The following is a 22244-nucleotide window of genomic DNA, read 5'->3' as shown; positions in this document are numbered from 1 at the left end:
GAGCTCCCCAGGACACACCAGCCCTCACCCAGAGCTCCCCAGGGGACACCAGCCCTCACCCAGAGCTCCCCAGGACACACCAGCCCTCACCCAGAGCTCCCCAGGACACACCAGCCCTCACCCAGAGCTCCCCAGGACACACCAGCCCTCACCCAGAGCTCCCCAGGACACACCAGCCCTCACCCAGAGCTCCCCAGGACACACCAGCCCTCAGCCAGAGCTCCCCAGGACACACCAGCCCTCAGCCAGAGCTCCCCAGGACACACCAGCCCTCAGCCAGGGCTCCCCAGGACACACCCGCCCTCACCCAGAGCTCCCCAGGGGACACCAGCCCTCAGCCAGGGCTCCCCAGGACACACCAGCCCTCACCCAGGGCTTGCTCAGGAGCCCAGTGTTCCCAGCTGGGTCAGCATTTTTGCAATGCCTTATCTCCACAAGCCTCCCCACCGTCCCTGTGCCGTGGTTATCACCAGCCATCTCCCAGGCTGAGCCATGCTGTCTCCAGACACAGCTGCCCAATTCTCAGTTCCCCAGATTTATGCAAAAGGTGGCGGTGCCTCTGGCTCTGAGGAGCCCCACAGCCTCCGTGCTCTAAGCAGGAGCTGCAGAGATGTGGAAGCCAAACCCTGCACACCATCCAAAGCTTCTCCACTCCCAGAACAATGTTTATTTGCCTAAGCTTCTTCAGAGAAGGCATCAGGAGCCCAAGCCTGCCCCACCTCCTTCCCCAGGCTGCTGGGAATGCTTTGCTACTCGGAGCATCATTTCAAGCCTGTCTGGTTTCAATGGCCAATTAAACACTCAGATCCTTCCTGCTAGATTAATCTACAGCATTAAAAGACACTTTTCCTCATATCCCTGCTTATACACAGTAATCAAATTGCCTCCAGCATATCAGTCTTTAGGATACCCCAGACAGTCTTTGATCTCATGGGATGGTCTACTTCCAGTCTCCTTCCTGGTGCACTCCTTTTCTGAATCACTTTGCATCTCTTCCAGTCCAAAAAATCCAACTTGTGTCAAAGGGACAATCCTTTAACAGCAGACCTTCATGTCCACCATGTCCTGCCAACGATGGCAGACAGGGACAATGATATTCCCACCCTGCTCCCCAGAGCCTCTCTGTGTCCCCACGGAGCTCCTGGCCCTTCCCAAGCCCAGCAGCGCACTGGGGCTGCCACACAAACATCTCCCCAGGACACAGCTCGCTCCCAGCATCAGGCAGCACAGCAGCTGTGCAGGCTGCAGACCTGTGTTCGAGGGGATGTACAGCAAACCACCTCCATTTCTTCAGAAGGGACCCAGGAAAGGTGTGATCCTCACCTGGGGGGTCACTGGGTGTTTGTCACTGCTTGCCAGCCCTGCAGCACACCCCAGGGGTTTGTACCTCCCATGACTGTCCTCAGGAACTGTAGGGACAGCACAAGGAGAAATGGGCTCACACTGGAAGTTGTGTTAGATATCAGGAAGAAATTCTTCCCAGTGAGGGTGGGCAGGCCTTGGCACAGGGTGCCCAGAGCAGCTGTGGCTGCCCCTGGATCCCTGGCAGTGTCCAAGGCCAGGCTGGACAGGGCTTGGAGCAGCCTGGGACAGTGGAAGGTGTCCCTGCCATGGCAGGGGTGTGACTGGATGAGCTTGAAAGTCCCTTCCAACCCAAATCATTCTATGATTCTACAGAATGAAAACATATTCCAGAAGTTTTGGAATAACTGGCCCAGGTTCCAATTATTCCAAAGCACTGGATAACATCAGTGCTGCAGAAAGAGCATTAGAAACAGCCCATACACACTTCTTCCAAAGGAAGGACAAAAAGGATATGCAGGAAAAACTGCATGTGGATGGGCTCGAGGCTTTCTGGATGTTTATTGTGGTTTCTTGAACAGGAAATTAGAGAGGGAACAGTCTGCCTTCCACAGAAGCAGCTCCCATAAAAGCCACTAGGATGAATCTCAGAAGCATGCACACAAACAAGGCTTCCAGAACAGCCCCAGCTCTCACAGGGTGTTTGCCACACACCTCCTGAACTGGCACTGAGAGCCCCCACCCTTGCTGGGGCTGCTTGAAAAACCCGCAGCCTTGAACATGCTCCTGGCACTGACCTTTGGAGTCAGCTTTGCTTCAGAAGCCGAAACCAGGCCAGGCCAGCCCTCCCCTTCTGCAGGGCATTATCCACCACCCAATTAAAATATTATCTCTATCCCTGATCGACTGATAATATTCTAACCATACTCCAACATGCTTCTGAATCGTTCAGGTGCATAAGCAAATCTCCTGTTTCAGATGTTCACATTCCTCTCCTCACTCCCAACATTTTTGGCAACCTACCCTCCTGTGTTTTGACATCTGCAAGGCTGCATTCCTCCTGCTCGGCTTCAGTGCTCTGTTTAATGTTCTCTACTTCCAGCCAAAAACTGTCCATTGACAAGTTGTCCAAGGCCTCTACCCTGGAATTGGTGTTCTCTGACGCCAGGGATGCCACAGGACTCCTCGGAGGAAGCTGGTTCATTTTCCAAGGGCAATGTCTGGTGCTGAGAGAGGAAGAGATAAGGAAGGAGAAATTAAGCTCCACGTATTCCCCACGGCCTTGGTGTCCAGCCCTCTCTGATTAATGACTGCAGCAAAGCCAAACACAGCCAAGTGCTGAACCTCCTTTGCTTAGTGTTTAGCCCTACAGACAAGGCTGGGACTAAATCCCCTGGAGAATGGGGAAAACTGCTGTCCAAACATGCCAGAGGACACAGGATCAACAGAGCCTTTTCAGGGCTGTCCCTCCAGTGACCTCCAGCACGCCACTACCGCCCCACACTCATTGCAAGGCCTCCCTGCAAGTTTGCACAGGCACCTTCTGCATCCTCAGCCCCCCAGGATGTGCCAAGCTCAGGTGCTCCAGGACCTGGCACAGACAGGAGCCTGGCAGCTCCCACCACAGCAGCTCAAACCCCTGGGCTTTGTGCTCCCCATGGAAAAACCAGCCCAGCTCCATCCCCTGCGCTTCAGCTCACACAACAAACAACTCACGGGGCTGAGGCCCCCTTTTCCTGCCCAGACCAGATTTTTCAGCTGTGAAACAACATGAGGTGTCCTGGGAAACCCAAGCACATGGAATTTTCTTACCACCCTGCTGATTCATTCATGCATAGCTGAAGTCCCAGCCTGGCCTCGTTCAGCTTTCAGCCCCTGTGTTGTGAGCTTCTCATCACTTCATAAAGCAGTGCCTCTCCTAAAATGAGCTATAATTGTCTTCAAAAAGTTCCAAGCCATTTAAGCCCTGCTATACATATTTTTCAAAGACTTACAAAAAAATGGGATAAGTGGAACATACTTATGAGAACACCTCAATGGTTCCACTGATGAATACAAAAATTAAAGAGGTGGAACACTAACTGTGGGTGGTTTGAGAAACACCCATGAACAGCCATGACCACCAAACAGGCCAAAATTTCTTCCTAGTTTCATTAAAAAAAAAAAAAATCAAGTCTAAGTCTCACACCTTGAAAACCATGACAACAAAACACCCATGAAATGCTATTTAGCCTCTTAGCTCTCGGAGCCAAAAGTTATAGATGGCAAAATACCTGGAAAGTTTTATCCCCTTTCGTTCCAAAAAGTCATTATTAGCAGTTCTGGCACAACTTGCTTCAGTTATGTAAAGTATTTAAGTCATAAAGGGCTAGATTTGAAGATCTAACAACTAAGAGAAATGTTGTAGGCCATTCTGCACTTGTATTTACACACGTGCACGCACACCATGCTCACACCTCACTCTAACACACACAGGCAGCCCCTCTCCTCTGGAGGTCAGCAATAACCATCACTGCAGGAACATCTGGAGACAGCCACAGCCTTTAGAACTAGAATTAAAAGGGTTTGTTTGTTTTACAGGAAGACAAAAGTGAAAAACTGACTCGAGCTATTCTGCCACCCAGCAGAACAGAGGTGGTCTGCTTTCCTATTTCTGGATATCCAAATAGCACTCAAGATACAGATTTACAGCCTGGTGGAACCCTTAAGTAGCCCATCTAAGATGTATTTTTTTTTACCTGCACGCTTCATGTCCAATTCTCCCAGTTCCATTGCAGTTACTAACTCAACTTATTTCTCTTTTCAACTCTTTACCCATTTATATTTAAAAACTTAGATTGCATCCCTCATATTAACTCCTCATCTTTAGTGCTCCTCTCCATTTTCTCACATTGGCTGACAACCATCTCCTGAGATTAGATTTAAATAAAGACCCCTTGCTAGCATCAAAAAAGCTGTTCAGCACCGTCCCAGGATTCTGCTATCAACCAGTCAACAGAACTCATCACTTGCAACATGAAATGGAGTGGAAAGAGGAATTCAAATATTTTGAGGGAGTTGGTTTTGGCCATGTGAGGAGCACTGGAAGACAAACTTGCACTGAAGAAGTCTCCCAGCACACATCACTCAGGAACCATCTTACAATCTCTCCTAATTGCTCTACTACAGGCTTTCAACAGGTATAAAACAACTCTTCTTGCCTTGAGTAACTGCCCTATATTGCTGTGAGATCTAGGTTATACAGGTTAAAGCAGCTCTGAAATGTTCCTTTCCTTTGTGTTCAGCTTGGTTTGGAGCTGGCTCATAACACCCCAGAAATCTCCAGGGATCAGCACCAAAACAGAATTTACCTTTGCAGCTCCAGCAGAACCTGCCCCAGCAGGATGCACCCAGATGTGCTCTGTGACACACACAGCACCAAAAGTCCACCAGTCACACTACAAACCTGCTCTAGGAAAACCTCAGCTGAGCTAATTGTGTGTCAAACAAAAGCCATCCTAAGTTTTTTTCCCCTCAGCTGGCTCATTTACTGATGCACTAAACCTGGCTTCACCGAGTTGCAGGATGTTGATATTGCACAGCAGCTCTACAGAGGGACAGCAGGAGCCAAAGCCCAGCTCTACAAGTGTTAAACCAGAGCTGCTGTTGCTCCTGTCTCACAGGACAACATAAAAATCAGCCCTTCACATTTAGAAAATGTTTGACTTTCTGGTCTCAGCTGCTTTTGTTTTTTTTTTCCTTGAGCTCAGTGCACAGTGCTTTGCAGATCCAGCTGCCCAGGTGGAAGGTTAATTTTAGATTCAGTGCACCTAAAAGATTGTTCTTCCTCATTGCATACCCGAGTCAACTGGAGGGCAGCCTGTGACGTGCAAGCACAGCAACAGCTGAGATCGAAAGCAGAGATTGTTGGCTTAAAATGTTAATGGCTCAGTGCAACTGGGCAAAGAGTAGGTGGAATAATCAAGTTCACTCCACTGCACTGTCAATGTAACAAAAAGCATCAGATTATGAAGCTTTAAAAATTAACCCAACAGAAAGGAGACTGGCAAGAAGATCTTGTTAAGGACAGGCACATAGGAGGGGCTCTGTGGAAAGACTGAGCATCTTAATCCAGCCTTCTCTTGTTTAAAAGCACAGCCAGTTTTAACAAGGCTCGAGATTCACCTGGCACTTTCAGTCTAAGCCTGACTTCACAGCATTAATAGCACAGCTGTGAGAAATTAGGCTGGCACAGACCTTACAGAGTTCATTTTCTTATTGTTCCTTCTCTATGCCCACTCCACGAGCATCCCTGGGAGCCCTCCATACCTGGCTCAGTGCTGGGGGCTCACTGATCCTGTCCTGCTTTCCATCTGCTCCTAGATACTGTCAACACACTGCAAATACATTGCAAACACTCATGTAATTCTTCACCCTCTTGAATACCAAAATACAATAAACACTGTTGCTATGTTCACTCCAGGCTTGAATCACTCCCATGAGAGAGCTTCTCAAAGGAACTGGAGCTGCTTGGGCTTCTTTTCTGCTTGCTCAACATCCCTCCCTCGTTGAAATACCTCTTAGCAGATGAATAAATAAAAAGGTTCCTTCTCAAGCATTTCAAACAGACCAGGAGGCAACAAGTGCAAGCCAAGAAAATGGAATTCTTTTAGGACTGCTTCCAGAAAACTGAGATGGGAAAAAGGCAACAAGAACAGAAGAATTCAGGCAGACAAGGCGGTCCTGCCACACAAGCAGCACCCACTCTTTAAAGATATTTCCAAAGATCTGGAGCAAGCACAAAGGCACACATGGAACAAAGAAACAGACAGAAAGTCTGCATGAGCCTCAAGAGCAGGTTTGGAGTCGCACACCAAGTCACAGCATCATTCACAACAGCCCAGACCATGAGCATGGAACACAGGCATCTTACAAGAAAAAGAAAAAGAGAGATTAGTCTATCAACTGGTTGCAGTATTTTGACAGATAAAGACCCTTAGTCAGAGAACAAAACCACATTTATGTCACACCACGTACATCTTACTTGCTTTCATTTACTTCAAGGTCAAAAACATGAGGTTTTGTCATGAGTACAAAAGCAAAACCTTGAAAGAAACAACCAAAAAGTCCCTGCAGTCTCTCTTCACATTGTTTCCAGGTTCTTACCCTAAGCAAGCAGTTAAACCTAAATGATGAAATGTGTAGTTAATTCTGAAGAGAAAAAAAAGGCACCTAAAGATCAGCAGATCACAGTTCATAACATACTAGGTTTTCTTGTTTAAAATCATGTAGTGGGATAAAGGCATCCAGGAATAACAGACAGGATTATTTAAAAATCTGAGAAAATCCTGAAGTAATAATTCACATATATACTTTTTTCTTTTTTTTTTTGACATAGATATAGCTGTAGCTGTTTTGCTTATTGAAGGTTTAAACCTCATCCTATCAAAATTATCAATGCAAATATAAAAACAGGTTCCTGTATGGAAGAAGTCAATCTACTCATTATCAAAACCTGACATAAATACACATGATCACTATTTCAGTCAGACACACAGAACTACATAAAACTCTGTTCCTATCAGAAACAGCAAAGTTATACAGGAGATATCTCATGAACAAAAATTCCATGACTTCTCTACCAAAGATCTAAATCAGAAGAAAGCCCTACTGCAAATCTTTAATACCTGGCTTAGTTACCCTCAAAATACCCCAAATTTTGTACATGAACACCTCTACAAATTCCTCCCTTCTCCCCACACCAACATGTGGAAAAGAACTACTAAGGCTTACACTTAGGAGAAAATGGAAAGCACATGGCTGGTTCAGATTCCTCAGACCACACCATAAAAGCAAAGAGAGGCTAATTATCAAATTACTGTGGTGGCAACCAACAGTAACTTACCCAACAGACTCTTACCATGCTTTCCTTTCCCTGGCTCAACTCAACCAAAGCAGCTAAAGAGCCAGAATTAAAGCAATTTTTGCAGCTATCTGCCACTGTTGATGTACACCTGCATATCTCTGACCAGAGACTTGCTCACATATTTAGTAGTTTCACCAAGAGCATCCCCTGTGAGAAGTCACAGTGCCTTGAGCCCAGGTTATTTTCTCCAGCACTGCTGCCATCCCCATTTTTGTCCCTATTAAGGCATTTTATCAGGGACTTTTCACGTGTGGGATGGCACAGTTGAAGGTCTGTCTCTACAGCACCAGCGAGAATAGCTGAGATGTCACTGCCACAATTTGCTAATAAGATTACAGCTTGTTTTCATTAACACAGCAATCAGCTCATCAAGATCTTCCATTATGCAAGCAGCTCAGGGAGCAGTGTCATTTCAGGTTGTTTTGAAGAAGCCTGTTCTGCAAGTGATAAAGAGGACATGCCAGATCGTGCTGTGTGTGTGCAGTAACTCCCAGCAGCTGCAGCTCTCCCCGTTCTGTGCAGCAGCAAGAAGGCACAACCTCACCTCCTGTCCTGGCATGGCCAGTGACACCAGAAAAATCAAACAGCAACCCTTTGCCCAGGGCTGTGGGGAATGAAAGATGTGAATCCTGAGGCTTGTGTGGATCCCACTGCTTCAGCCTAGCACCTCCAGTATTTCCTGTGCTGGACAAACCCCAGAGGATGGTGAAACACTGGCAGAGTGTGCCCAGAGAAGCTGTGGATGTCCCATCCCTGGGAATGTCCAAAGCTTGGAGCTGCCTGACCTGATCACGAGCAGCCCTTCCCATGGATCAGTTTGGAACTTTATGATCTTTAAGGTCCCTTCCAACCCAAACCATTCTATGGTTCTGTTATCTCCACCCCAGCTTTAGATCTCAACTAAAGCACAGGTTTGCAGCTTTCCTGACAGTAAGTGTCTCCATCAAAACTTTTAAAGGCAAAGAAGCTCCATTTCTACTTCATTATCTCAGGCCTTCATCTGGAATAGATTTGTCTCCACTCCATCTAGTAAGGGGCTAAATAAGCAAGTTAAGGAATAGGGAAAGTTGCCCTTAATCAGAGATCTGCCTAGAGGCATCTGTGACAGAAACTCAGAGCAGAATAAAAACAGGATTGATAATCTCATGCAGATACAGCCAAATTAAAAATATTCAAAGCCACGTTTAACTTAGACTATTAGCTAGGTGTCTGTCCCATCACACCAGGGTTTGTTTTGGCCTCAGAAGGCACAAGCCATCCTCTCTGTGCATGGTTTTGTGTTTGACTGTAAGGTCACTGTGGACAAGCCTGTTGTTCACTTTCCCTGCATTAGCAGGGTAAGCCAAACAGGAAAGGGCTTTCATCCAAAGGGAAATCCTGCTGGGAGAAAGGGGTACCTGGCCAAAACAAATCTTTAGTAGTACTGGGATCTTTAATGTGATTGTGAATTGATAAAGCCAATCTAGAGGATGATTAGATGACAATCACTATTGAAAGGTGGTATTCCTAACCCTATTTCCATCTCCACTGAATCCATTTAAACACATCAGCAATTTTATCCATCCAGTTCCCACAAGGAACTGCCATCCCAATTCCACCTATCAGTATGGCACCAGGACCCCAAACCCCTCAGCCCAGCTGGCATGGGGCTGCAAACCCCACAGCCCAGTAGCTCCCTCTCCTCTCTCCTGCACAGAGAAGCTGCCCCAGGCTGAGCCTGTGCACAGGAGTGCCACGAGGAAAGCAGCAGCCAGGGAATCACTGCCCTTTGGTGACTTTGCTGTCACAGCCCCGAGCACACACTGCCAGGGGTTTTGCCGAGGCAAATGAGTCAATAGCTCCCAGTCACTAAACACATCCTCAAAACACGCTACCGTTAGACAGGCTGAGGCACCTTCATTGCCATCACTGCTGGGGCTTCAGGAGAGATGCTCAGCCTGTGCACACCTCAGGCACTCAGCTGGGGGAACAAGGGCTGAGGGACCACTTGGCTTCCTGAGGAAAGGCTGCCAGCATGTTTGAACCCACCATAAAAACAGCTGTGAACTTATTTCTTGTGCGATCATTCATTAACATAAAGGCTGGAACCTACTGAGGCAGGTTCACACATACTAAATACTTGTTCTACAGCTTCTTAAATGAACTTGGGGTAAATCAGGATGATAGAACTCATCCTTATTTCTTCTTGTAGCCCATTCTACCAGCTGTAGCTGCATTAGAGCACAGAATGAGTAACTGCAAGCTGTTGCTCAGCTGCATGAGAACAGCCCAGAGATGTTGGAGAGGTCACAAGAGTGACGTGCTGACCAGCACAAGGGAAGCAGGGGTGGAGAGGTGTGCTGGAATCCAGCTATGCTTCACTCATGAGAGCCTTAGGGATGCAGGAAGACAGGGAGGAGTCTCAAACTCCTCGTGTGGATTTCTCAGGGCAGAGTTATTACACATGACACAGGCTGCTCGGCTGTTCCCTGCCATGAGAAGCCCTTGGCTGGGATTTACAACCAATTCTGTAACTGGAGTGTCACCAGCCAGCCCAGGGCCACCAGCCCTGTCTGTGAGCCACCCCTGGTCCCACGAGCTTTACAACACCGAGAGGAAGAGGAGGAGGGAGGCAGATCTGGCTCAGCAGTGGTTTGCTCACTGTTGTTTTGGAGCCATGGCAGCAGCACCAGCCCCATGTTCCCAGTAGGAACCTTACTGGGAACCTCAAGGAGCACATCAGAGCTGCTGATCTAAAATAAACGCTGATTACGGTCAACTGATTAGAAGAGCAGGCTGGCATAACCTTGCCCCACTGCGCAGGCAGGTTTTAGGTCAATCCTAGGAAAGAGGCTTAGTTCACATCCACAGCCACCTCACACCTGTGGTGAGTCCTGAGTGAGGAAGTGTCACTTGGCTGCAGTTCAATGTTTTGGGCAAAGTTGGAGAGCAAGTTTGAGGTTCCTGCTGTAGCACCTCTTCAGAGCTGACCACAAAGGTGTTCTGGCACCAGCACAGACCTTGGAACTCAACTAACTCGTTGGGCAAAAGCCTTAAGTTGTTAACAAATATTTTGATTTTTATCAAAGAAAGCCTGCAATACTGGAGGTTTTAATCTCATTCTCTTACACGTGGGTAATTTTGAAGTAATTTACCATATCGTTCCTGTGTCAGTCCCCCTACAATTATTATTAATTATTTTTTTTCACAACTCAAATTTTGCCTCAGTTCTTCTAAAGATTTCTTGGCTTGCTTTGAATGCACAGTCTCATCAAATTTGTCTGGAAAGAATGAGAACTCAGACACATGAAAATGTGAGCTGTGATCAGAAGTAAAATCACTGTCAGCACATTTACCCAAACTCAACAGATTCTGACCATTTCAGCAAGGAAACATCCTAAAACTCAATGCAAACTTCTAAACTGATGCAAATACACCTTAGATGAATTCTTAACTCATATAATATCCATTAAGCACTCAAGCAGAATGGTGTTTGTCAAGCAAAGCAGTTCAAATTTCAGTTCTATCCTCCAGTACCTGCATGATAAATCAGCAGTTCTTCCATTGCCATAGATGCACAAGCCCCAGAGGAGGGCTCAGAGCCCAAGGCAGGTTACCACCGTGTCGCAAGGAAATTTCAGCCACCCTCACCCCGAGCACAGAGAAAAGAACGGAGATTTTCATAGGCTCGGTATGAGGAAAAAGAAAGGGAATTTCCGCAGGTTTCATTTCAGGACCGAGGCGCTCCGAGCACTATTCCGAGGGCATACAGCAGCCTGCTCACCTCTAGAAATTCACCTTGCTTCCACCTCCCCTGGCCCAGGCGCCGGCTCGCCCCCGCTGCAGGGAGCAGAGCGGCGGGGATGCCCCGCGGGAACGCTCCGTACCTGCCCAACAGCTGGGCACAGCTGGCTGCCCGGCCAGCCGCCAGCATCCCTCCCCTGGCCATCCTGGAGCCACCCGGGCCGCGCTTCTCCATGGCCAGCCGGGAGCAGGGAGCCCCTCCAGCCGCGATGTGAGAGCCGAGAGCTGCTCCTTGTCACCAGCGAGGTGCCCAGGGCAGGAGCATCCTCTGCTCCCCGTGCGAGCCCCGGGCACAGGACACAGGCAGCAGGCACAGACAGCAGCAGCCAGCCCCTGCCAGCGCCGGGCTGCGGCTCGGGATGGATGAACATTAACCTAAAGCCGCAGCCCACGGGCGAGAGGAACTCCCAAACGCAGCCTGGGAAGGAGGAGTCAAGCCGCCCATTCGCTCCTTGACGTTGTGCTTCAAGAGAACATCGGGAAAAAAGCAAAATATCTGCCCGGGGACGTGGGGAGGGCAGAAAGAAAACCCCGAGTGCCTATTAAAAAAAAGCAATTCAGCGTTTCTTGCCATAGTTGAGCAGTGAGTAAACCCCAGCTGGATGTAAGACACTGCTGTTGAAAGAGCAGTGTAAACTCGTAACACCCACAGAGAATATTTTGCAAGATCCAGATTATTCTTTAAAAATCTCATCAACAAGCAATGCCCAAGTGAGCAAAGGGTTAAAGCAGTCGGATTCCCTGACAGGTTTTGTTCTTTCCTTGTTATTCTCTCTAGAGTGTTTCAGTAACTCTCCTTTCTTCTAACGCTTTTTGATTCATAATCCCGAAGTTAAAGGGATAATTTCTTTAAGTTTTTTAGTGAAACTTAAGCAAAGCTCATCCAGCACAATAGTCCCACTCTGTGTTTCTCATACTCCCGGTAAGGTTGGATCTACAGCTCAGCCTGCTTTGCCTCCAACAGCTCAAAGGGCAGCAGCAGAGATTTTAGAGACAATCCCTCGTCATAAAAGAGCCCATCTTTGTTCTGTTCTTACTAACACAGCTATTTTTCCAACCACTGCTCGAGCCCACCCTGCTGCTGAGGGAGCCCTGCCCCACTCCCCCCTTCAGAGCCAGGGCTGGCACTGGGAAGGTGCTCGGTCTGGGACACCCACAGCTCCTCACACTAACTATGCAAAAGTGTTGATGGGAATTTCCTCTCTTTTCCTCCTTACCCACAATTCCTGTAAAGTATATTCCTCCACCTGTAATTCAAAACTCAGGTTTAGCCACATAGCTCCTCCTGCATCAGCCCCAAACAAAGATCAACCACAGAAAGCGCCAGCGTGTGAAGCTCAGCTAGAACCAAAACCCACAGGTTTTACAACTGCACAGAATTACACAGAATTGCACAGAATGGTTTGGAAGGGACCTTAAGGACCACCCAGTCCCACCCCTGCCATGGCAGGGACACCTCCCACTGTCCCAGCCTGGCCTTGGACACTGCCAGGGATCCAGGGCCTCCCCACCCTCCCAGGGAACAATTCCTTACTACTATCCATCATAAAAACTCATCCACTAATGAAGACTGTAGGAACACAGAAAGCAAATAAAAGATTTTGCATCCCTTTATGCAGCTACACAGACTACAGCTGCTGCAGAAGTGTCACCACCATGTGTGACCACACAGACTGCTCAGGATGTGAGACATGGGAGGGGAGAGCAAGGAGGGATGACAGCAAAAACATCTGCGAGAGAAGATGTGGCTGCTCTTTGCTGTCTGTTTTTACAAACTTTGAAAAGCATTTTTTCCTCCCCAAAGAGCACTCAGCCTTTCCAAACCACTCCCCACCGAGCACATCTTGCACTGAAACAAGGGGTTGGGTTTCAGGCCATTCCTTCTCTTGGACATAAAATCACCTGTAACCTGCCAGCACTGCAAGCAGATGGGCACCACAGCCCATAACTATATTTCTTTTGTCCCTCAGTGGTGTTCCTTGTCATTACATTTCTTTTAATAACTTCAGCAGCCAGCTGATCATCCTTTTTAATGGGCCAATTTACAGACAGAGGCTGCCAGACACTCGTACCAGGCAGTTTCATCCTCAGGTTTCTCATGCAGTAGTAATAACTCAGCCAGGCTTGTTGCACAACTGAGGCAAATTTAAAGCATCCAGATGAAGACAGAATTCTTTAAGAGTACATTCAGCTTTGATTACTCACACAAAGAGTACACAAGCACTGCTGAAAGTTTCTGATCTCTGTGGATAATAACAGCTGCACTACAGCCTTTCACATCCTCACTCCTGTCTGGCCTTCAGTTATTCATGGTATTTGAGAGGAGTAATCAGTAAGTTTATCTCCTAGATTGTGCTTGTGAGAAAAAAGGTGGAGGAATAGAGGCCAGCTGCGTCTGCTTTTTCAGACTGAATCAGGATAAATATTCCAGCTCTGGTTTCGAGCTCTCCAGCATGTTTCATGCTCCAGGACAGTCTTCCTGGCATCACTAGAGATGAGACAAGCTCACTAGGATAAGATTATCTGGATCACAGGAGCTGAATCTTACTCAAACATGGAGACAAAGAGACATATGATGCTCTCAGCAGCCAATTAGCTCAAATGAATCACAGGAACAGACCCAGCGCTTTGACCGTCACCACTTTAGTGCACAAGTTACTTCTGAAGGTATCCACACATCCTGCCAAACTGACATGACTTGGCCTGACTTCTTCAGGATCAAAAGGAGGTGGAAAAACATCCAACATGTTTTAGGATAGTCAGGAATTTCAGCAGGCTGGAGACCTAAAGACTGGAGGAATTCTCTGTAGTTTGGGAGAGCTGCCTCTGCATGGAGCCTGACAGAGATGGGCATCAGAGCCTTCAGGTCAGCTGGAATGAAACATCCATGGCCTGCATTGCAAGATCTTATGGAAAGGATCTTATCTTTGCATTTTTCAAGCATCCTAAAATTAATTTGTTACCCTGAGAAAAGAATGCAAGTGGCACACTGCAATGTGGAGTGGGAAAACCTGGATGTAACTCAAACCCATAAAATACAATTCTTTATTCTCAGGTTTATTTTGAGGATACATAGCATTAGGAAAACCTGAAAATCATTTATCCCCCCTCAATCCCACCACATAAGAAAATCCTCAAGTGGTGCTACCTATCCATCACAGAGACACACTGAGATGAAGAGATTATTCCAGTTTCTGGAATCACTAAATCAGTGAGATTATCCAAGCCCCAGCTTGTTCCCAGCCTGGCAGGGAGCAGCAGCCAGGCTGTGGCCTGGGGCACAGAGTGAGCTGCACTCAGGTCTGGGTAAGGCAGCAGCTCCCAGCAGCTGGGCCTGCCACACATCTGGCTCTGCCCTGAGCTGGGAGAGAAAAGCAGCACCTCACAGGAAAAGAGCTGCCAAGAAACAGCCCCAGCAACACTCAGGCTCTACAAAGTGTTTCCACTCATGACTTTACTGTGTGAGACAAGAGCTGATTTGTCACCCTGCCGGGAGGATGCCCAGGGAGCTGCAGTATCAATAATCAATATTGATAAATATCACTATCTCCAGCTGCCCACACTGTTTGGAAATGTCCTGCCTTGGGAGAATGAAGGAGGTGGGGTGGAAAAGGCATCCCCTCTTTAGACACAGATGTATATTCAGATAAGTCAACTGCAAAGTTGCTTAAACTTAACTACTACTGTAAATGTAATTTAAATCACCCAAAACATTTCCACTGCTCAAGGAAGAGCCATAACAATAGGAGGAAGCACTAAGACAGTAGCTATTCTTAACACTCAAAAACACTTATTCTGATGAATAACCAAGACTTACTTATTAATGTAAATTGAATATGACTCTGCCTCCTGGGCACTGAAGACTGTGTAAAATTAGAAGCCTTAGCGGGTTTCAGAGGATGACCTCGTTTACCTCGCTGCTCAAACACGTGCCTGGTATCTACAGGGGGCTGTGCTTTGCAGAAAATTCTCTCACTGAAGGCAGAAAGGAGTCAGAGGCACCAGAGTAATGATCAGCAAGCTGCTTGTTCACTTCCTCTGAGCACAGGGACCTGTAATCCCTGCAGCCAGGTGACAGTGCCACACACCAGGCTGGAGCACAGGCAGGTGGGAGCAGGGCCTATCCAGCTGCAGTGAGTGACCAGCACACACAGGGATTCTCCAGACTCCACTCTGCACAGCCCATCCCCAGCACCACCTCCACGGAGCACCAGAAACATCCTTAATTTTCACAGAAGGAGAACGTGCACAAGTTCCAGTTCCCAAGCTGACGCCCCGGCTGATTTCACAAACCTCATTTGGATTTTCGCACTTTGGATTTTTTCCCGTTCCCTTCTGGGAAAGGGATGGGGCAATGGAGCAACAAATAGGGACGATGCCAGAAATGGACTTTCTTACTGGGGTGTCCCAGTTCTCAGCCCAAAGATGTGATAGATTAGCTTGTCATCTTGTTTATTTCCTGCAGCATAATGGCAGCAGCGGGATGGGCTCGCTGGGCTGAACTCACCATGAGTCAGTCTGCGGGCATCCCACAGGAGCTGCTGCCCAAAGAATGCCAAACATCCACTCCTGGGAGAAGTCATGCCCACGGCACAGCCCCACAATCAGTGCAGCTACCAAGGTTATGAGACAGCTCAACAATAGCTACTGATAAGCTGGAGTTTTAGCAAGGATGGTAAGGGGAGGAGAAAAGTGGGAGTGACCTGATCATAGCTACATAACTAAGCTGTTTGTTAAGATTAAAAGTGAAACACCTGAGCATGGACTAAGTACAAATACAGTTTTCAAAGCAATGTTTCTTTTAGGAGGTTTTCTTGTTTGTTTGTTTTAATAGATTTTAGCATATTATGGTTTTTAAAATCTCCTCAAAAGTTTTTATATTGGGTCAGACTAGCCAAAACTACTTTGGAAATTAGGCTGGACTCCCCTCCCTCCCCCCCTTATTGAAGCTTATCTTGTTGAATGATTAAAACCTAAATTCAGTCACCTAAATAGTCCAAGATTCAGAGAAAAATAATGACCAAATAGGTGCCCAAACAGTGTCCCCACACACATTGCTGTGGGGAGTTTACTCAGGAATGAAATTCCACCGTGCCCATTTGTGGGTAGATCCACCAGACTGTGCAGGGGAACAGGACACCCCCCTCTCCAGGGGAGCTGCATTTTCACAGATCCTGATTGCTCAATCAGTTATTTCCAAAATAAAAAGATTTAATACAGTCAAGTAGCAGAAGCTCTTATTTAGCAGCCAAGCACTTTTAAGTGCCAATTATTCCACTCATAAGCAACAGTTTTGTTGTACTCCAAAGTGCCATCGCTTATCCTAACAGGCTTCTGTTCTACCGTGTCATCTCTTCAGCTGTAACAGGTCTGTCAGGAAGAATCCAAACTTCTCTGTGTGGAGAGAGATTACAAGTGGCCTGTAATTTGTATTTATGGGCATTCTCCTCATTTGTCCTCCAGAAGAGAGCTGGATTGCTGTTTAAAGGCTCAGAACTGAAAAAAAAGTCAGCATCCACTATTTTTGCTCTGCTGGCGCCTGGCTCTGAAGTCACCACTCAGAGCTTGTCTGTACTGGTTTCATCTATAAACGATGCAACAGCTGGAACAAAACTGGTTGAGATGCTGGACCTGATTGCACAATACAGCTCACAGCTCTTACAGAGCTATTTGTAGTCAAGAGCCTGTTAACTCATTAGAAGAGGGCTTGTTCTTCCAAAGTTTTAATGAGGAAGTTTAATTACATGAGTCCTCATGAAAACCAGGACTGGAAGACATCAGACATGATCTAGCTCGGGGGCCAAAGAGGGGATGGAGGAGCTTGCTACAGACATTCCAAAACAGCTTTGAAGTGCAGGATTTACAGGAAGAACTCAGGGCAGGTGAGGCTGGTGGTGTAAGATCATCTCAAAGGTCAGACAGGGATTAGAGCAGTGCCTATAAATCCCCACGTGCTGTTTGCTGTGTAAAACCCACTGCTCCAACTGGAGGGACAGAGAGGAGATGGGACACAAAGTCTCAGGCATCAGTGTCAAGTGATGCAAGACAGATTTTTATTGTTCAGTTTACACCTGGTGTGCAAGATCAGACTGGTGCAGCGCTGGTGCCAAGGCCAAAAGGAGTTATTACATAGATCAGCCACTGAAAAATCACAGTCTAAACCAACAAGTGAAAGAAGCAGAAATTCATCCTGGACTCACAGGTGAATTGAAAATGATGAAGATTTCATAAAAATAAACCTAAAAACACACAAGAAAGGAACTAAGGCAATTGTGTTTTACCTCGCAGCTCTAGTAATTTTGATGAATAAACACTTTAACTCAACTAACATTCAGAAACACATGTTTTAACCCTGGTGGAAGCAACCATACTTTTGTAGAAGGACCATTTTCTGACACAGGCATCACCTGGCTGTGGCTGCTGACCTGACTCCGACTCATGTTTTGGCCCCAAAAATGCTGATACAGCTCAGCCTGACCTATGCTGGGAGCAGCCACTGGGCTAAAACAGGAGCAACACACATGGCAGAGACAAAGGAGAGGAGGCACTGGGAACTGCTGTGCTTGCATCTCTGCAAAGGTAACTCTTGGACACTGTCTGATATGACAAACTCTTCAGAAATAACTGGAAGAACCCACAGCAATGGTAGAAATCAAGCTTCCATGGTGGAAGCTGTAAATACATCACCTTATCCAAAGTGCTTTCAAGCTGACCTGATGGCATCTGCACTGCTGAGGCTGCCAGGCTGCCCACTGTGATACTTGTACCACACTGGAGGGAAGAGCATTCTCACCATCAGATGGGAAACCAGCTTCCTCCTAAGCATGGGATCTAGGGAATTTGTCAATTAACTAATTAATTAGAGAATTAAGAAGCTACCATCCCAGTGAGAGGGGGCAGCCCTCGTTTGAATTTTTTACCTGATGAGCTCACATAATAAAGCTGGCTTCACATCCTCCTGAAACTCTGAGAGACCCAAAGGAACTGTGATGCCTGACTCAGTGCCAGAAAAAGAACTTTTATGGGGTTAAATAATATTCATAAACCCCCAGCTAGCAGCTTCTTGACCTTTACAAAGACTGTTTCCCCTTTGCCATCTGCTTTGTTAACAATGAGGTGATGCTAATCCTTTACAAAACTGCACAGGCCACTCTAGCAGAATTCACAGGAACACCTTAAAGCAGTGAGTCCTTGATCTTTTTTATCAATTGCACTCCCCAGTTAGGTTTCCTTCCATCTAACAAATTACTACAGCTAGAATGAGCCCTACAAAAAGCCATTCTCCAAAAAAAAAAAAAGCTTTTTCCAGGGTGAGTGCTGGTATTCCAGCAAGCCTTGGATTCTCCCAAGGGAGCTGGCAGCTCTGTGCTTGCTCCAAAGCCTTCCTGGCCTGCAAACATCCGGCAGCCTCACGCCTGCTTGGCGTAGGAAGCGTGGAGAGGGTGAACTCTGAAACTCTTGGATGAGGAATGGTGGTTGGAAGGGCTGCTCCCAGGAGGGATCCTTCCTCTCCTGTTACTCAGAGGAAACACTGCAGCTAAATACAGCTGTTACCTTTATCTAGTTTTACCCTGCTTGTGCACAGGCTGGAGGGTGGCCAGGATTGAGGAATGTTAGCCCCAAACAAGGGGCTGGGAGATCAGCTGCAGGGATGTATATACTGCCCTGCATGCCTCCCCTTCCGCTGGGAGACACACAGGGATTTCCTTCCACTGTGTCAGCCCCGCTGTTTTCAAACAGGAACATTGTCCCAGCTTTACCTTGACCGAGAAAAACAACTTTCATCAGCAAAGCTGTATTTATTTCTTGCCTAAAGAGGATATCCTTCCAGTTCCATTATATATTGGCCACCTGCTATGGGCTTCGCAACAGTCCCAGGCTCCTGTTCACTCAAGGGCTTACACCCATGTAATTCCACCTTTATTTCCAGTGTTCATCACTTAAAATCTAATTCAGAAATGAGAACCTTCAGAGAGAAAAGTGCAGAGGCAAGGGAGTGAAGTGTACTCCAGATTTGTGCCTTTCCAGCGTTTCTCAGTTACAATGATACATCTTCCACGCTTCCCCAGGTGACCCAAGCAGAGATAATGTGGAATGTAAAATAATTCTTGGCCAGCAGCCTCCTGTCAGTGCCTCATCCATGCCCAGTTTGCTGCTGCTGAAACCATCAGTGTGTAATGGCCAAGCAGGCTACTGTCACTTCCTATGCTCAGGCTCCACCACATGATGGGAGTGTGTATGTTCACGAAGACATCTCACAGACCAGAAGCCACAACCTTCAAATTACCACAGATGGCCAAAATTCCATATTCTCTAAGAACCAAACAACTTTCAGGGAACTAGTGAATTCATAATTGCAGATTCAAGGGTCCTGAAACTTTTCCCTCTAAAAATTTAAATGTATGGGTAAGAAATACCAGAATATTGCTTGTTCTAAAAGATCTCCAGTGGGGGTTGCCCTATTATTTTTCTGTATGACCAGAGCAAAGTTCCCTTTGCACACAGCTGGCACAGAATATTCAGTGAGAAAGATCCTCATTCTTACAAGAGACACAGATTTTAACAGCTCAGCAATCCAGGCACTGGCAGCCCTGGGGGCTGATGGAATAAGCCATGCAGATGGAAACAATTATTTAGGAAGGGAAGGACTCCTGCATGCATGGAGCAACATCTCACTAAAACTGAAGCCTCCCACCAACACATTCCAGACTCTTGGAGTAATCTGCTTTGGGGAGTACGCTTTAAGCTACATCAGCTTTTGTATTTCTTTCTCCAATCTTAATTGCAATCACAAAACATACTGCCCTGCAAACTGACCCAACGGTCTGGCCAAAGAGCAACAAACACCAGGAAATATTACAAACATCTGAATCTCAAACCAATTTAGAGACCAAACTCTTCAAGCAACAAGTTCTGATTTCAGACAAGTTTTCACTGCACAACACACCTGGAAGGACTTAACCCACCCAATCAACAACTCTGTTGTGGATGACTTACACCTAAAGTCTGTGGAATAAATAATGAAAACATCACATACGCTGTACTCGATATGTACTTTATCAAACTGAAGTGCTTTACATAAATCAAAATCATGAGTGTTGGAAAGGAACAGAATTTCCAAAAGCTCAAAATGATTAGAAATATCTAATTAAGAGTAGTCCTTTCAAGCCAGCTGCATAAAGAATATTCCATGTAATATGTTGCAGGAGAAAAGTAACTCCAGCAGGTTTCAATTAAGCCTCATTGCCATATGGATTTTACATCCACAGCAGGAAGGCTCAAACATCATGTCACAACTAAGATATTTTTATGTCTCCAACTGAAAGCATTTAAACTGCTTGGAATAGAAGCATATGGGCCATAACATCCCCAATTAAGAAAATATTTTGCTGAACTGGGAGCCTAAAAGGCATATGAAACTAAAATAGATGATATTCTTGGTCAAGTATGGTAGTTTCTAACTTTTAAAGGATATAAAAAGCTAAGAGTGTATTGCATGTGTGCCCTGGTGACCTCCTTACCCAAAAGAGAATATCCCAGTGCAGGAGACAGTGATTTTCAAGGAAGCCCTGAAGAGGTGGGGGCTCCTTTGCTCTGCAGACAGGGAAGGGAGCTGCTCCTGGAGCAGTGGACACCACCAGCAGCACATGTGAGGGGCTCCTCAGGCCAATCTCCTGCTTAAAGCAGACTCAAACTGAAGCCAGAGCAGGGTTCTGAAAGCTCTGGCCAGTTGGGTCATGTACAGAACTGAGGTGTCAGCACCTCTTTGGGCTCCCATTTCAGCACTCCAGTGAGTGTTATTGTCCTTAAGGCAAGCCAGACACTCACCCTTTTCATTTTATAAAGCTTTGACAAATAACACAACTCTTTATCCAACTAATCAAAGATGTTGCAAAGTGGGAAACAACAGATATGTTTTTTTTTTCCTTTTCACATTAAAAAAAAAACACTTCAAAAATGTGTCTTGATTAACCCAAGAACTCGGCTGCTGCTGCGCCCTCGTGGGATCTCGAGCCAAACCTTCAGTGTTATTTTCCTTCATACAGCTGGGACCCAAGAACCCCAATTCCTCCTTACTGGAAACAGATGTCAGCCAAGTTAAATCATCCCATGACTCCTGCAGGAGAAGGATGTAAACAGCCACAGCTCACCCAGCTGTTACTCAGAGAGGTCCTGCTGACAAGTTAGAGATCCCCACATGCTGCAAGACCTTCAAAATGCTTTGACATAGTGATTTGAGATATGTTTATCACTTAAATCCAACAAAGCACATTAGGTCACTTCAGTTTACACTAGATTAGATTAGAGTTTGGGTCTTTTTACCAACATCTTCCAGAGTTTTGAGCTCAGAGGAGAAAGAAATTGTTATCTCTGTTTTTATACACACAATGCTTCCCAATAGAGTCTTAATGTTTAACAGACCCCACCCCTGCAACATGCCTGCAAAGTAAAGGCTTTGCAAACAACAAGAGGGGAAAAAAAGAGAGATTAAGTGATGTGCAAAAGGTCACAAAAGACATACAGTACAGTTTGGCACACAGAAATGCATCTTCCACCTCCCAGGAGGTTTAACTTCAGCCAAAAGGAATTACCAAATTACAACTCTCACTAATGCTGTGCTCCAGAGCGTTCAACCCAGGTTTTGCTATCCTTTCAGCTGAAAAAATACCTGGTTGCTATAGCTTGGAAGTGCTCTGGGACAGACTCTGCTGGGTGCATATGAGAAATGATGCACCAGGTGAACAAGAGACCCTCAGGTGAATTAAATCCAAAACTATTTGCAGTCAGTGTAAACAACCACACTGGCAGGATCTCCACTACAGCATCCAAGGCTGTAAACACTCTTGCTGATGCCCAGGAAGCAGCTTTTGCTCACAACAGCAAAAGGAAATTAAAACATAAACTCATGGATGTTGTTGAAGCACTTGCAGCCTACAAGGCAGCTGCAAGGTCATGCTACATTCATGCTGTGAGCTCCAAATGCCAGCAGAGACAGGCACAGGGGCAGGCATTACAGCCAGATTCAGGGAAAGGAAATATTTTAATAAATGTGGATCACAATATGAAGTCTACAGGGTTCAAACTGAGACCCCTCATCTGTAGGTCTGTGTCCATTCTCCAGACCAGGTTCACACACCACCAATCTCTTATAGGAGGTGCTGATCCACAGCAGAACCAAAATGCCCTTTCTATACTACTTTTAGCTAAATTCATGCACAAAAGTCCTATTCTTGGCAGCCAAATATTTATTTGT

At 46.4% G+C, this 22244-nt stretch overlaps 1 protein-coding gene across 22 annotated transcripts in view; it reads right to left on the bottom strand.

Annotated features, from left to right (window-relative positions):
* The window catches only part of ARHGAP40 (Rho GTPase activating protein 40), a 36589-nt gene that overhangs the window by 13198 nt on the left and 1147 nt on the right, over positions 1 to 22244 (bottom strand). For 7 of the 22 annotated variants that reach the window (XM_086853376.1, XM_086853382.1, XM_023939927.2 and 4 more), the window contains exon 2: positions 2326 to 2528. In XM_086853376.1, the coding sequence (XP_086709502.1) occupies positions 2326 to 2506 (181 nt within the window). In that variant the 5' untranslated portion in view covers positions 2507 to 2528. Of the gene's footprint in view, positions 1 to 2325; positions 2529 to 3114; positions 3221 to 4652; positions 5405 to 6968; positions 7050 to 7201; positions 7728 to 11073; positions 11587 to 17677; positions 17844 to 21659; positions 21728 to 22244 lie in introns of those variants that run through there. The other 15 variants (XM_086853371.1, XM_086853375.1, XM_086853374.1 and 12 more) reach the window with 14 other exon arrangements.

This window comes from Cyanistes caeruleus, chromosome 16 (genome assembly GCF_971803275.1).
Source record: "Cyanistes caeruleus chromosome 16, bCyaCae1.hap1.1, whole genome shotgun sequence".
Taxonomy (NCBI): domain Eukaryota; kingdom Metazoa; phylum Chordata; class Aves; order Passeriformes; family Paridae; genus Cyanistes; species Cyanistes caeruleus.
Note: the sequence above shows the minus strand (reverse complement) of the source record. Positions and strands in the feature narration are given on the sequence as shown.